This window comes from Symphodus melops (genome assembly GCF_947650265.1).
Source record: "Symphodus melops genome assembly, chromosome: 21".
Lineage (NCBI taxonomy): Eukaryota > Metazoa > Chordata > Actinopteri > Labriformes > Labridae > Symphodus > Symphodus melops.
In genome coordinates, this window is record NC_136711.1 from 6,812,670 (window position 1) to 6,827,869 (window position 15,200).

General features: G+C 38.6%; 2 protein-coding genes across 6 annotated transcripts in view; one reads left to right on the forward strand and one right to left on the reverse strand.

The window, feature by feature from the left end:
* The first annotated feature begins 577 nt into the window (after positions 1 to 577).
* Positions 578 to 3,954, forward strand: LOC306842431 (ankyrin repeat and SOCS box protein 12-like). Of its 4 annotated transcripts, none has more exons than XM_079372687.1 (3): positions 578 to 692; positions 1,364 to 2,134; positions 3,661 to 3,954. In XM_079372687.1, exons 1-3 carry the CDS (start codon positions 647 to 649, stop codon positions 3,810 to 3,812), a joined length of 969 nt encoding a protein of 322 aa, XP_079228813.1. In that variant the 5' UTR covers positions 578 to 646; the 3' UTR covers positions 3,813 to 3,954. The 4 variants fall into 4 exon arrangements, with proteins under 4 accessions (XP_079228813.1, XP_079228814.1, XP_079228815.1 ...); XM_079372688.1 differs by having other exon boundaries at positions 578 to 674; XM_079372689.1 differs by having other exon boundaries at positions 578 to 674; positions 1,367 to 2,134.
* A 6,204-nt stretch (positions 3,955 to 10,158) lies between these two features.
* slc39a11 (solute carrier family 39, member 11) overlaps positions 10,159 to 15,200 on the reverse strand; it is a 36,744-nt gene continuing 31,702 nt past the window's right edge. For both annotated transcript variants that reach the window (XM_079372685.1, XM_079372684.1), the window contains exons 7-10: positions 14,204 to 14,273; positions 12,749 to 12,847; positions 12,513 to 12,671; positions 10,159 to 10,416 (exon numbers count right to left, since the gene is read on the reverse strand). In XM_079372685.1, the coding sequence (XP_079228811.1) occupies positions 10,338 to 10,416; positions 12,513 to 12,671; positions 12,749 to 12,847; positions 14,204 to 14,273 (407 nt within the window). In that variant the 3' untranslated portion in view covers positions 10,159 to 10,337. The remainder of the gene's footprint in view (positions 10,417 to 12,512; positions 12,672 to 12,748; positions 12,848 to 14,203; positions 14,274 to 15,200) is intronic.

Here is a 15,200-nt window from a genome sequence, read left to right on the forward strand (position 1 = left end):
TAGATAGATAGATAGATAGATAGATCATAAATGATTTTTCAACAACTTGTTGAATAGGTCTATGTTGTTGTGGAAACTAGCGAGATATAAGATATTGTAGCTGAGACTGGGGCACTGATGGTCAAACCAGCATTTACATAATATAGGCACCATTCCAGTGGCATGTGAATGTTGCAGTCCTCAAACTGCTACTCACATATGTACAAAATACACCATAAAAGCAACGCATTATTCAAAAGATTATCAGACACTGGAAATCTTTTTTTCTGTTAAAAGGTTGCTTGACCAACATACGAGAAATAACCACTTGACATGCGTTAGCACTTTTGTACGTTCCACAGGACTGTATTAAAAAAATAAAGTGATGTTTTTGAGAATGATTTAACTTCTGTCTACCTGTAGAGGGCAGTCATACACGTAGATGCGTCTTAACTGCCGGGATATCAAAATGAAGAAGAAGATTGGCCTGTGGGAGGCAGCAATGTCCCGAAAGGTGTCTTGAATGCCGGAAATCCAAAACATGAAGAAGTATATGAAGCCGTAAAAAGCAGCTGATGGTGACATTACTAAGGTAGGCCGATCTAAAAACGAAGGAAATCTAACTAAACAGCTTCTTGATGCTTTAGTAATTCATCTCTGAGCCAGGATGCGCACGACTGTGACACTTTTACTGGGCAGGTTTGCAAAGATAGGTTGTTGTCTTCGTTTGTTAGCTATTTTTTCCTGTAAGAAATCGCGTATTTTTGCATTACGTTTCCGTTTCTGTATGTTGAGTAAATGGCTTTTATATACACACAAGAATAGTGTGTGTATATAAATAATACTGTTCTTTATTGCCTACATGAATTCATTCAGCAGCTTTACACCGAGGTAGCAGAATGACACCGTATTAGCAGATGTAGCCTTCAGACGTAGCCCTCAGACCCAAACGGAATCGCATGAGATGGTTTGTGCGCAGGGTTCGATACGCGTCCTTAAAAGCCCATGTGAGGAGGCTCTGAGACAATTGGCTCAGTATATTTGTAATGGAGCCAACTGGACTTCATCTGTGATCGATTTGAGAGTTCGGTGCAGTCACATATAGTGCACATGATCGTGTCTTACATCTGGGGAACGCCTTTTAGATTTTTTCATGAAAGTTGGAAAGTATATGGAACTCGCGTATGAAATTCAGTCAATCATAAAAACAAATCCTTTTTACTTATTCAAAGGTTGAATTTTTTTGTATAGCTTTTTAATAAATCTGTGGGGAGGGAAATTAAAGGTGGGAGTTTGTTTAAAAAATAAATCGTGTGTTGTGCATTCTATTTTATGTGCTATAAACATTTGGTTTAATAAACTCATTATGTTTGTCTTTTTCCAGCAGGTTCTATGATCTGCTTAAGGACCCATGCAGAAGAAAAATATAATTGTGAAATTTCCCAGCTTAGACAAGCAGTGTTACAAAACAATGACAGACTTCTTGAGGAAATGCTTTGCCAGGAAATCTACAAGAAAGTTATTAACTGCAGAGGTGGCTGGGGAATTGCAGGCACACCTCTACATGCTGCTGTTTCCAAAGGCCATCTTAGCTGTCTTCAGATTCTACTTTCCCATGGAGCCGTGGTTGACTGTGTTGATGTGAAGGCTCAGACGCCACTCTTTGCAGCTGTACGTGGGAAATACCTGGATTGTGTATTAGCTCTCCTTGGAGCTGGTGCGAACCCCAATGGAAACTCATCCAACAACTGCTCCCCTGTCCTTAATGCTGCTCGCGAGGGGAATGTGGACATCTTAAAGGAACTGCTTAAACATGGTGCTGAGGTGAACTCCCGCTCCAAAGTCTTCCTCTGGACTTCCGGTGCAAGAGTATCCAGTGGACCGCTGTACTTGGCTGCTGTTTATGGACACATGGAGTGCTTCAAACTCCTGCTTCTCTACGGGGCAGACCCAGATTACAACTGCACAGATGCAAAGCTTCTGAATTCTATCAAGCAGCCCAAAACCGTGCTTGAGATGTGCCTCAGGCATGGATGTGGCGTGGAGTATATACAGCTTTTAATTGACTTCGGAGCTAATGTCTACCTTCCCACACTGATTATCGAGAAGTCCACGAAGCAGAATGAGGCTGTGGAGCTGCTTCTGCAGGAGAGGGGTAAATAGTCATACGTAATACAAGCCAAAACAGGATATTAAGGATCTGCATGTTGAATAGCTAGACAATAGCTAGCTAGAATAGCTAGCTAGATGGCTGTGGCTCAGTCGTCCCTCAATCGGAAGGTTGAGGGTTCGATCCCCTGCTCCTGCGAGCAACATGTCCGATGTGTCCTTGGGCAAGACACTTAACCCCAAAATTGCTCCCCCTGCTGCGTCTGGGGCGTATGAATGTGCGTGAATGGATAGTTACTGGATGTGAACCATCAGTGTGAATGGGTGTGATCTGCGGTGTAAAAAGTGCTTTGAGTAGTTGGAAGACTAGAAAAGCGCTATACAAGCTCAAGTCCATTTACCATTTACAAAGATGAAGACCAACATAGATGAGCTAAAGTTGGGAAGTTTAAAAAGCATAATTTTGGAAATGCCTTATTTCCACAAAACAAATATTCAAATGAAAACTTTGAAGGCTGAAGTGGAGAAGGGTTCCATGTAAACAGCAGTTGAACATGGGTCAGTCGGTCCGAAGACATTGTTCTTAGATTCATTTTCTCAAAATTGATTTCTTTTTATTATGCCTTTTTATGGATAGGACAGTAGATAGAGACAGGATTCGGGGAAGTTTGAAATGACATTCTGGAAAAGGTGCCACAGGTCCGATTTGAACTTGAGCCAATGCTTGGAGGACTATAGCATCTTTACATGAATTGTGCACTAACTACTAGGCTACTGGCACCCCTCATTTAACCTTTTTCAAATGTTTTTGTTGTTACAGTTGGGAGTTACAGTTAGGAATTGAACTCCTAGTTTTATCATGTCGACATTTTACCTTGAAATGCTACTCAACTCAGGGTTTCCCTGATCTATTTGTGAAATTGTAAGCAAATTATTTCTCTTCTACCTTGAAACATACTTTCTGTAGCTGTTTCAATAACATTAACATTTCTTGCTGTTATGGTATGGTAATAGAAGCAGTTTAAGTATATTAAGTATATTACATTATAAATTATGAAACAATTTTTAGTGTAAGGCAAGCACAGCTCCTTTTCACAAACTTCTCAGAGACAATTTAAAAGGGGAGAGACTTCAGAGTCCTGAGACACAAATGGAATCGAGACACATTTTGACCAATTCTTTCTCCAGCCTTGGTAAGAAAACATATTGTTGACAAGCAGCACCTCTGTTGATAGACAGGGTCCTGCAGCACCTCATTGGTTGTCAAGGGTTTTTACGGAACATCTTTCAATGTAATTAGTTAAAGCATTTTAAGCAATAGATATACATTGAAGTCTTGGACAATCTTCTGCAGATTTGTTATCCAGTGGTTAAAAATTCCAGTAATTTAAGCCTTTGAAAAAAAGCAGTCTGATATGTGAATTTGTTGAAAAGGGGAACCTTAGTCATAGACTATTTTTTTCCTGTAGTCTTGCACAAACCATATTCAGATTACTTAAACAAAAAGTCAGCTTTTTGTAATTTGATGTCTTATACGCATCATCATGTCTCCATTGTCTTCTGTTTCTCCAGGTAATCCAAAGGCCTTGACTTCCCAGTGCCGACTTGCTGTCCGAAGATACCTCAAAGCGATCAATAAGATCCATTGCATCGACCACCTGGATATGCCAACAAGTCTCATTAACTTCCTGCAACATAAGCCAGTACCAGTCATTGTTCTTTAGGTAATAAAGCTGGTGGCACTTTAATGTAAAGTCATTTTATTTGGGCTTTGTTTTATTGGTAGAATCTTACGTTTTTCTTTTTCAATGTATTCAGTCTTAAGACTGATTCTTAATTGAAAACATTAAATATGAGGAAGAGTGATGTGTACCTTTTATTGTTAGTACTTTGTAGCTTTTGGGAGACCTTCTGGAATAATTGAAAGGTGTAACATATATTATAGCATTGCCTAAATTTTGCTCCACAAATCTCAGTCAGTTGGGAGTAAGGTGAAGAGGTAGCAGTTATACATTTAACACAATAGAAAAGCCATTAACTGACTCTATATTCAACATACAGAAACAGAACAGTAAGGCATATAACTAATACACATCCCTCTGAGAGCCAGCAATTCATTTTTGAACACTGTAGTGGACGTATTTGTGTTTCTATCTGTCGTGCTATATGTCGTGCCATTACGTTCTGTTGATCTTAAAAGAGGACAACTGCAAAATTGAAATGACATCACATGGGTTGGGTTGACATAACTTGCTCAGTCATTAGAAATATCTTTTCAAAATGGATGCCATTGGGATTTGCACTTTTTATGAAAAGATAAAAGATAAGCATGATTAGTAAGTAAAAGTAAAGTTGTTTTTTTAAGTAGTAAGATAATTGAAAGGTTTTTGAATGTTATATTTTTGTAATATAAATTAGCGTCTTCGGAACATTTGAGTTTTAAGAACAGATTTTGTTTATTTGAATACGTTAAAACACAATTTCTAAATGTCCACTGTGGTGGATGTCAGGACTTTATACTTGCGTTTCTGTCTTGTCAGATTTTTAGAGACCTCTAACAGGGACAGAAAAGATTCTTTACAGAATCATAGGGGAAGACAGAAACAATTCTATCAAAAGATGCAAGTTCAAAAAACTGCATTTTGCTGCAGAAAATGGATCATATGAGGAAAAATAATGGATTTTTGAACATTAGAAAGCATGACATTTAATATTAAAAATATAAACCTGAAAGTAAACCAAATATGGGAACCATAAAAGTAATATTGCACATTTTCTTACCTTGTTATATAAAATGCTGCATAGGCCATGTGGCTCCAGGATCTTGGTTCACCTCATCTAGGTCTTCATCCAAGCTTTTACCCTCAGTCTTTCTTTGGACTCTTGTGTTATGACAGCCTTATGAATACTCTCAGAGACAGAATGCCTGTATGCAAGAGCAGAACCTGAAACATGTTCCTCTGTGTCTCCAAAAACTTGGGGTGCATCTCACCACCTTCAGTCAAATGGGTAATGAAAGAATCATATTACTAAGTGTACAAGTACAAACAAAAGAATGTAAAATTGTAATTAATGTTTGACGTTTAATACTAATGAAATCTGGTGACTTACATTCAAATGTCTAAAAAGTAAAAGAAGATAAAGTCATGATCCTTAATAAAAGCAAATTCCAATGTGGTATTGTATTTACATTAATTTTATATGATAAAACTTTAACTTGCATTTAAAATGGGTCAGATTTTAGAACGTTAACATCCCGTTTTACACTACAGTGGATGTGTTTTAAATATTTAATACAATTTAAATATTTTGTTCATTCCGTAGGGTGGCTGGGCGCACCCTTAGAGATAGGTGAGGAGCTCGGTCACCAGGGAGGAGCTCGGAGTAGAGCCGCTACTCCTTCAGATGGAAAGGAGTCAGTTGAGGTTGTTCGGGCTTCTGTTCCGGATGCCCCCTAGACGCCTCCCTCGGGAGGTGTTCCGGCACAGCTTAAATTAAACGCCCAGGACACGCTGGAGAGACTATGGGTACGTCTCACTTTCGTTATTTGCAGTCTCCTCGGTCCTCGGTCCTCGGTCCTCGGCCGAACCGGAAGTAGTTTCAAAGCCGCCATGTTGAGGATCGTCCCAAAGCTCTAATAGCGAACGGAGGAGAGAGGATCGAGGAGAGAGGAGGCTGATCCGAGGAGCGATGACCGAGGAGACACGAGAGCTGACTTCACGGAAGTCTTTTCACTGACAGACACGCCCCCTTCTCTTATATCACTCACTGATTGGACGCTGCAGCGGATCAGACTTCAGTGAAACTTCTCAACATGAGCAGAGTTTAATACCGGAGAAAAGACGGACATTAAAAAGAGGCTAAACGGAGCGTGGGACATTTAAACAGATGATGAACATCAGTGAGTTTGTAAAGAGTCGCTCTGTGATGAGCTGCGATTAAAAAGACTCTGACATGAAGAGGAGTCCGTTTTATATCCTCACTTATTTATCTTCACAAAGTTTCATCATTTAGATTCTAATCAATCATTTTCAGTATCCTGACACATAAATATCCGTTTATAAAATACAGAGTTGGTTGTCTAAATACAGGCTAGGTTCAGTCCAAACTGATTAATAATAATCAATAATTATAGACAATTCAAAATGAAATCTTTTAGTCAGTAGAAACTGTCCTTTTGGTTTGAGTAGACTGCAGGTTGTTCTTCAGATGATTTTTTTATTAGGTAAAGAAACTAAACACTGTAACTGTGTGTGTTTGATGAGAAATAATACAGTGCGTGTTTGTGTGGACATAAACAGCTGATCGACTGATTGACAGCTGAACATGATCAGCTGATGTCGCGTCATGTGACGCTGTCGAGGAAACGACGTCTCATGTGTCTTAAAGCTGATTTCCTCGGTCCTCTCTCCTCGGCTTCGTTTCCTCCGTGCATCTCTGGTGGGCGGGACTAAGACGCAAGTGGAGGAGACAACTCGGAGGACACTCGGTGCAAATAAGAGAAGTGAGAAAGGCCCTATGTCTCTTGGCTGGCTTGGGAACGCCTCGGGGTCCTACCGGATGAGCTGGAGGAGGTGTCTGGGGCGAGGGAAGTCTGGGCGTCTCTGCTTAGACTGCTGCCCCCGCGACCCCGCCCCGGATAAGCGACAGAAAATGGATGGATAGATTTTGTTAATTACAATTTATAGAAGAAAAAAATCCATATTAAAAAAAACAAACGTTTTTCCCTAGGTCTCATGAAGTATTGATGATATGCTGGTGAAGATTCAGTTGGTCCCGTTACCCACACTCCTATCACATGAAAAATGTAATGCAATGTGTTTTCTCCATTAACCACATTTTTATGATTGCACGTTAATTAATATCCATCAATTAATTATTAAGATACTCCTTGCTTTTTTCCTCATCTTCAGTAAAACATTGAGACAGAGGTTTTGTTGTTTACTTATTTTGACACAATCCTAGAGAATTAATTCTTTCATCTACAGCTCGTGACCATTCCAGGCAGGGAGATGGAAAGTTAAGACACACTCAACTATAGATTTATACACCAGCTCTGAAATGTGCTGACTGACGCCAAGACTACTGAGTTTTCTAGGAGAAAAAGTCGCTGTGATCATTTCTTGAAGATATACTCTGTATTTTCAGAGAAGCTCAGCTGGCACCTAAAATTGTGCAGAGGTATTGCAAAATTCTCTATAGCTTCAATAAGTTGGCCATTGGCTCGTTTTGTGCAGATAATTAATTCTTTTGTTTTGGTTACATTCATTTCTCGCTGGCTGGTGTGACACCATGTCTCCAGGGCCTTTATGAGGAGGGAATATGCATCTTCGCCACAGGACTGACATATAGAGACATTAGTCACATTCATTCAAATATAGAGTCACCAATTAACCATAGAATGCCTTTGTTAAATGAGTGAACAGGATCCATCCTTTTGTGTTTCATGCATACAGGCCAAGAGCTTCATGCATTAATCTGAGAGATATGGTTGAAATCCTTACAGATGGGGTTTTGTTGATGGTTTCTCTATTTTTTAAGCATAAATTACTTTAAAGGTCAATTATCCTCCTTTTCAACAAATTCTAATATACTGAAAGAATTTAAGCTGTGTCGTCTAAACTGAAAGGAAGATTGAGACCGAATGAGATCAAATCAAAAGCTGGTTTATTGCAGGTTGATCACAGGTAATGCAACAAGTCCCTCAACTAAGGGTTTTTCCCACCCTGCCCAACGCAACAGGTCAGCAGTCACGAAGAAAGAACATCAAAGGAAAGACACAATATTTATACATGAGTAGCTGACGTATTCATGCCGAAGTTGATCTGCCCAGAGACAAGAATTATTAAAACTTGTTACAGTTTGTATGATGCTTCTCAGAAAACGGTTATGCCCCTGCTTGTCAGAAAAGAGGAACTGAAGTGGACTAAAGTGCAGACGAAGATGCTGAATATGTCATAAGGTCATACTTGTGCAAGAAGAAATGATACAACACATTGTATCACTGCAGTACAACCAACTCAAATGTGAGTAAATGTCAGCAATATGTCTTAGTGCTCCCCAAAACATGTCTGTGAAGTTTCTTGTCATAAATCCACTCTAATCCTGTATTTGATCATGCCTATAACCCCTCTATTTAACCCTGCTTAGAACAGCCTGTTTCTGTCTCTGTAAAGTTAATTACAATTGAGCGGTGTCTGACCAAGCCACTATCTGAAAAAGCTTGGGTGACTTGAGATTTTTTGCACCATACTTAATCGTTTAAATTATAGAACGCAGACTCAGAGGGCAGAATAAACACCAAGCTGTGGAACTTGAATTTCCCTCGGGATCAATAAAGTATCTATCTATCTATCTATCTATCTATCTATCTATCTATCTATCTATCTATCTATCTATCTATCTATCTATCTATCAGTGTCCCCCACCTGGGGGAGGGGTTACTGGCCTTTGTGATGTCATGTCTTTCTGACATCCATCATAGACTCACCTGCAATGACAGTATAGGGCCTTGAGGAGCTCCTTCAGCAGCAGACTGCAGATGGAATAAAGGACCTGCGGTAGCGCTCAGTCAGAATGTTAAACAGTATCACCACCTCATTACTCTGTATAATAATCATTAATATCAATAATGCTGTACACCAAGTTTTTAATCTGATCTGATCTTTCTTTCCACAAGTCAAAGTGTATGTAGCATTTCTGCCTATTATAATTTTTTTTCTTCCTTTATCTATTGTGAACATGCTTGTAGCTTGACATTTTTAAAGTTTCTTGCTATTGACGCTGTTTATATTTCTTGTTTCCTGTTTTTGAGCTGCTGTAACAACTAAATTTCCCCCATTGGGAATCAATAAAGTTTATCCTTATGAGGGGAAAATCAGCATGTTTGTGCATGCATTTTCTGAAGAGTGGAGCAGGCAAATGCTTACATTTATTAGTGTTAGAAAAACCTGGAGAAGTGTATTTTGCACAATATGTTTTAATACATATTCAATGGGATGTCAAACTCAAATTTTATTTTAGGAATAGGTGTCGAGAAGAAGCTGACAAAATAGTAAAAAAAAAAAAAAATTTTTAAAAAGCATAATCCAAGAGAAATGGGATTGTGATTGTTTATATAATATAAAAAATGTCCATTCCTTGACATTAATTTCAGCAAATTAATAATTAAGTGTAGATCATAGCAATGAGCCAAGATGGCTGTGCCCTGAAAAGAAGGCAACGTATAATTGGGAATAGTGACGATATAAGTTTGGCATAAACCAAGAAGGCCATTACAAGTATGCTATGTATGCTGTTACACCTTACAAAAGTCGTAATTGTGAAAAAAATGTACTCCCAACTCAGTTATGCTCCGTCGGATGGCATGCACCCTACCCCACTACACTTGTTTCTGAAACAGTTTGCATCCTGTTTTTACGTAATGTTGATAAAGTGATAGAAAATACAATCATGAATCCATACATTGTGTTTTATTTAGAAATGGACCAGAAAGCCTATACGTTTTCGTCTGACTTATCTAGGTTGTTCCAGTTGTTGGCACCTTTCAAGGGCTCTGGGTTGTCCCAACTTAACAAGTGCCTGTTGCGTAAGGCTTCAGAAATAGACTAGCAGTGTATTTGAAATGGAGCAGAGCATAGTGGCGTTGGTCGCAAACTACAGAAGTGGACCGCAGCGCTTGCTGTGGAATCACAATCATTGTACTTTCTGGCAGCGAATGGCTGCCCTGGCTCTGATGGACCATGGAGTATGTGGACATTGGGATTTAGAATTTCATGTTTAAAGTGGACCAAAATATATCAGTGCAAATACATCGCTATGGCAAGAGTCAGATGAGAATTAACATCATCTCATCATTCATTGGCTGTCCCATTTTTTTTTTTTCGGAAATCAAATAACAGACTTCAAGTAATTGCCAACAAGATGTCGTACACAGACTGGTAGAAATAAAAACAAATAGCATTCATTGGATTTTTACAACTGACAATATGAGTTGCATCTGCTCAGTAAGCATGACACGTTAAATATAATTGTTAAAATAAAGAAATCCACAAAACCTTTTTTACAAAATACATTGCATCACTTTTATTATTGCTCAAATTCAAGTAGATTTTTTTTTTTTTTTTTTACAAAACTTCCAACATGAACTTGAATATAAAACACTATATTTTGGTCCCCTTTGTAAAACAGCAGCACTGTGATGAAATCATGGCCATCGACTGCTTGTGGACATGACGGCAGTTGTTCAGTCATCCCAGCCCAACATCCAGTGACATCATCACAACGAAGCCCAATATAGAGGTAAAGGATGCCAGCTTACCATTTCCACTGTCAATACCAAGTCAGAGCCAAGAAATGGAAGAAAGGCAGAAACAGATGCTGAAAACACAATTCTTTATTTTCATATTATAAAGGCCTTTGCACACTGAATCCGTTTTTTTCAGGTGTGATTTTTGGATCCGTAATCCAAAGGAAAAAAAAAACATACATACATACAGTGGGGCAAAAAAGTATTTAGTCAGCCAGCGATTGTGCAAGTTCTCCCACTTAAAATGATGACATAGGTCTGTATTTTTCATTATAGGTACACTTCAACTTTGAGAGACAGAATGTGGAAAAAAAATCCAGGAAATCACTTTGTAGGATTTTTTAAGAATTGATTTGTTAATTATGGTGGAAAATAAGTATTTGGTCAATAACAAACAAGCCAGATCTCTGGGCCTCACAGACCTGTAACTGTTTCTTTAAGAAGCTCCTCTGTCCTCCACTCATTACCTGTATTAATGGAACCTGTTTCAATTAGTTATTTGTATAAAAGACACCTGCGCACAGCCTCAAACAGTCAGACTCCAAACAGCTGGCCAAACAGCATGGCCAAGACCAAAGAACTGTCGAAGGACATCAGAAACAGAATTGTAGACCTGCACCAGGCTGGGAAGAGTGAATCTACAATAGGCAATCAACGGTGGGAGCAATTATTAGAAAATGGAAGACCTACAAGACCACTGATAATCTCCCTCGATCTGGGGCTCCACGCAAGATCTCATCCCGTGGGGTCAAAATGATCATGAGAATGGATGATCCAGAAGAGGATTGGGAGAATGTCATGTGGTCAGATGAAACCAAGATAGAACTTCTTGTGTCGTCGTGTTTGGAGGAAGAAGAATGCTGAGTTGAAGCCCAAGAACACCATACGGGGGGGGAACATCATGCTTTGGGGTTATTTTTCTGCAAAGGGGACAGGACGACTGATCCGTGTTAAAGAGAGAATGAATGGGGCCATGTATCGTGACATTTTGAGCCAAAACCTCCTTCCATCAGTCAGAGCATTTAAGATGACACATGGCTAGGTCTTCCAGCATGACAATGATCCCAAACACACTGCCCGGGCAACAAAGGAGTGGCTCCGTAAGAAGCATTTCAAAGTCCTGGAGTGGCCTAGCCAGTCTCCAGACCACAACCCTATAGAAAATCTGTGGAGGGAGTTGAAAGTCTGTGTTGCCCGGCGACAGCCTCAAAAGATAGACAGATAGATGGATAGATGGATAGATGGATAGATGGATAGATGGATAGATAGATACTTTATTGATCCCGAGGGAAATTCACTGCTATAGAGGAGATCTGCATGGAATGGACCAAAATACCATCTACAGTGTGTGCAAACCTGGTGAAGACCTACAATAAACGTTTGACCTCTGTCATTGCCAACAAAGGTATTGTACGGAATGAACAAAAGTATTGAATTGAACTTTTGTTATTGACCAAATACTTATTTTCCACCATAATTAACAAATATATTCTTAAAAATCCTACAAAGTGATTTCCTGGATTTTTTTTTCCACATTCAGTCTCTCAAAGTTGAAATGTACCTATGATGGAAAAATACATACCTCTGTCATCATTTTAAGTGGGAGAACTTGCACAATCGCTGGCTGACTAAATACTTTCTTGCCCCACTGTATGTACAGACACCTTGCACACTGAGCATTTCACCTGAAAATAAAGGAACTTTTCCTGTTGATAAATGATTACTTCCAGGTATATTGCAGGATGTCATTGATTTGCAGTTTGATATGCTGCTCTCTATACTGGAGCCAAACTTTAAAAAGTACTCCATTTTCCGCAAAGCAATTGATCCTGAACAGCGGCTGGGAGTTTTAGTAGCAACTTTACAGAAACACACAAGGGAGGGGGGCAAAAAAACGCAGAAAAACCAAATCTGTTCCAAAAAATATTAATGTGCAAACGTTTTGGAGTAAGTGTGCTACATGATTGACATAACATGGGGATCATATTTCGTATTTACTGTGCCTAAATGTCAGTCTAAAACAAAACAGACTCAGTGTGCATTGGCCTTAAGTCTAAAAACTTTCATTCATCCCTCATAAGAGTAAAAATACATTGAATCCTTGTTTACATCTCACCTGACTTGAGCTTCAGGTATGATGTCATCCACAACAACATAAACCATTGCACCAGCAGCAAATGCCAATGCATATGGCAGAAGAGGTTCCGCCATAACAACAGCAGCAGCACCCAGCATACCAGCAATAGGCTCTACCATGCCGCTTAGCTGGCCATACCTGTCGGGAAATGGAAAGGTTATAGCGTTTATATTTAAAATTCTTTGACAAAGACACGTGTTGTTCTTTATGATTACCAGAAGGCTGTCCATGTTGACATTCCTGAACCTCGGAGTGGCAGGCTTACAGCCAAACCTTCTGGGAAATTTTGGATTCCAATACCAATGGCCAGATTTCTGAGATGACAAAAATAAAGCAGTAAGACCATTTCTTACAATAATGACACACTAACTACCTCATGGGGGCCAACATAGAGTATAGTAGATTTGTGATAAACCTTTAATCCATGAAAACACAAAGATTAATTAAAACTCAAATGTAACCCTCTTTGTTCTAAAAAAAATAAAGGCTGAGTAAGTGCAAAGACCCTGACTGATTTAGTTACAGTTCAGTACATTATAAGCTCTACTGTCATTACGTAGATGACATAGATGACAGTGATTTTTTTTTCTGTTGTTATTTTTCTTGACAAATGGGAATTGCCTATTAGCTAACAATGGTGCAACTACTTTTTAAAGGGGAACTCAATACATTACATAATGTCACATTATTAAAATAACATGCAGCAATGTTTCCAAATCAAGGCTAATGCATGGCTTTCTTACAGTAAGACTGTATTTTGAACACACAAACCTGAGAATGTATTTTGGGTTTAACACATTTAAGAAAATCTTTTAAAGAAAACACAGCACACTAAACTACAATAGGTAAAATCTTATTATTAGGAGGTTAAGATGAGGATCTTAGCTTATACCTTAGCTCAAAAGTGTAAAAAAATAGCTAACATGGCTGTAGATTTCCTACCTTGCTACAACACACTCACACAAAACATCATCTGATCAAATCATACATAACAACATTACGAGAAAAAATATATAAGGTTAAATATGTCATCCCATAATAAATAGTGATACAACACTCCAGAAAATCATCTGCATAAAAAAGAAAATTTCTTTGTGGACTTGCTGTGGATTTACATAATTACACATTCTTCACCATGCTAGGATGACTATTTATTGGGGTCTGCAAAAAAAAAGTCCATAATCTTATCAGGTAATAGGTGTAAAAAAGTTAGTGACCCACATTCAAGACTCGAAGACTCTCCAGCAAAACTGCTGCCTTTTCCTCACTGTAATATCTCCATCTTCCCACTAGATGTCAGCATTATAAAATACAGCAATAAGGCAGCTGCCTTGTTCTGTAATGCTTTCCAATACAGTTGTGATCGATCTAAGTTTCATTACCCAATCCTTTAGTTGGGAAAATAAATGTTAACATTGAAAAGTTTTATTCATTATAGTAAAATGTTGTCATTAGTTGACTTGAAGGACACCTGACACCTAACCCTAACCCTGACATATTCATCATGCCACCGATGAAGAAGCGCCAAAAGTGAAGGTTAAGAGTGTCTTGCCCAAGAAAATAGCCACATGTAACTGCAGGTGTTAATTAGGCAATTAGTTTCCCATAGAAAAGTTTAGAAATATGACATTTTGGATATGTACATGTATTGACCTTAATACCCAGCTTACCTAGCGCTTTCAAAAGTAGCAGATGAAGTCTTTCCAATGGCTCCGAATCCTACCCCAACAGCCAAACCCTCTGCCAAAAAAAACAACAACAAAAAACACTTACGTTTCATATGGCATTTGACTTCTTTGCTGATGTCAATGTGTTCTTCGTATTGCGTTTATTTGTTTGGCAGAAGAAGATGTACTTTATTGATACCATGAGGGAAAATTCAATTTGACACTGCAATGAGACATGCAACAGATGAACTACACACCCATGCACCAAAAAGATCATATGAATATGCACTAATAGAGCGATGTCAGAGTGAGGATGCTCCCCACAGCAGGCATCTAAGGTTGGATTTCTACTGATGAAACTGGCTACTGAAGTTTTAGGTGCCATGTTTTTCTTTGACGCCATGTTTTACAAGTTAAACAAGCTAAACTGAGTGACTTCTATACAGAACCTGCCTCTGTTCCATTTCTGCATCCTCTGAACATTCTGAGTAGCTAATCTGATGGTCCATTTGTCTTATTAGATATGCCTGTCATGCCAACTTTCATTACACAATCTAAATTAAATCATGGTGGTAACATTATAAAGCCAAATAGGTAATAAATAGATATGGCTGCACTTGTCAAATCTCAGTTTATTGAAAGTGCATACCTCCATTAATTCCCATTAAGGATATTTCTTTGTTTTTATTCTTCGTTTTGTTTCCGGGTTCTTAAGAGTATCAAGCATTACACAAACATTGGTTAATAACGCCATAGATTTCACATGCCAATGGATGAATGCTTATCGAAACAGGTGTCTTTTGAAGGGGTGAAATATAACCAGCGAAGGTCTTTTGATACAATCAAAACCCGATCTTGTTACTCACTCACTGAACAGTTCACTTTTGGGAGAAAAAAAAAAAAGCCAAAATGTATTCTCTTTGTTAAAAGTTAGTCAACAAAACACTATATGCTTGAAAAAGACATGAAGTTGTAAATTTTTCAATTCATATCCTCCGCT

Excerpts from the sequence above, each read along its gene's own strand:
- LOC306842431 (XM_079372687.1), top strand. The coding sequence starts at position 647 with ATGCGCACGACTGTGACACTTTTACTGGGCAGGTTTGCAAAGATAG. Across the intron at positions 693-1,363 it reads GGGCAGGTTTGCAAAGATAG|CAGGTTCTATGATCTGCTTA; the intron begins GTTGTTGTCTTC and ends GTCTTTTTCCAG. Across the intron at positions 2,135-3,660 it reads GCTGCTTCTGCAGGAGAGGG|GTAATCCAAAGGCCTTGACT; the intron begins GTAAATAGTCAT and ends CTGTTTCTCCAG.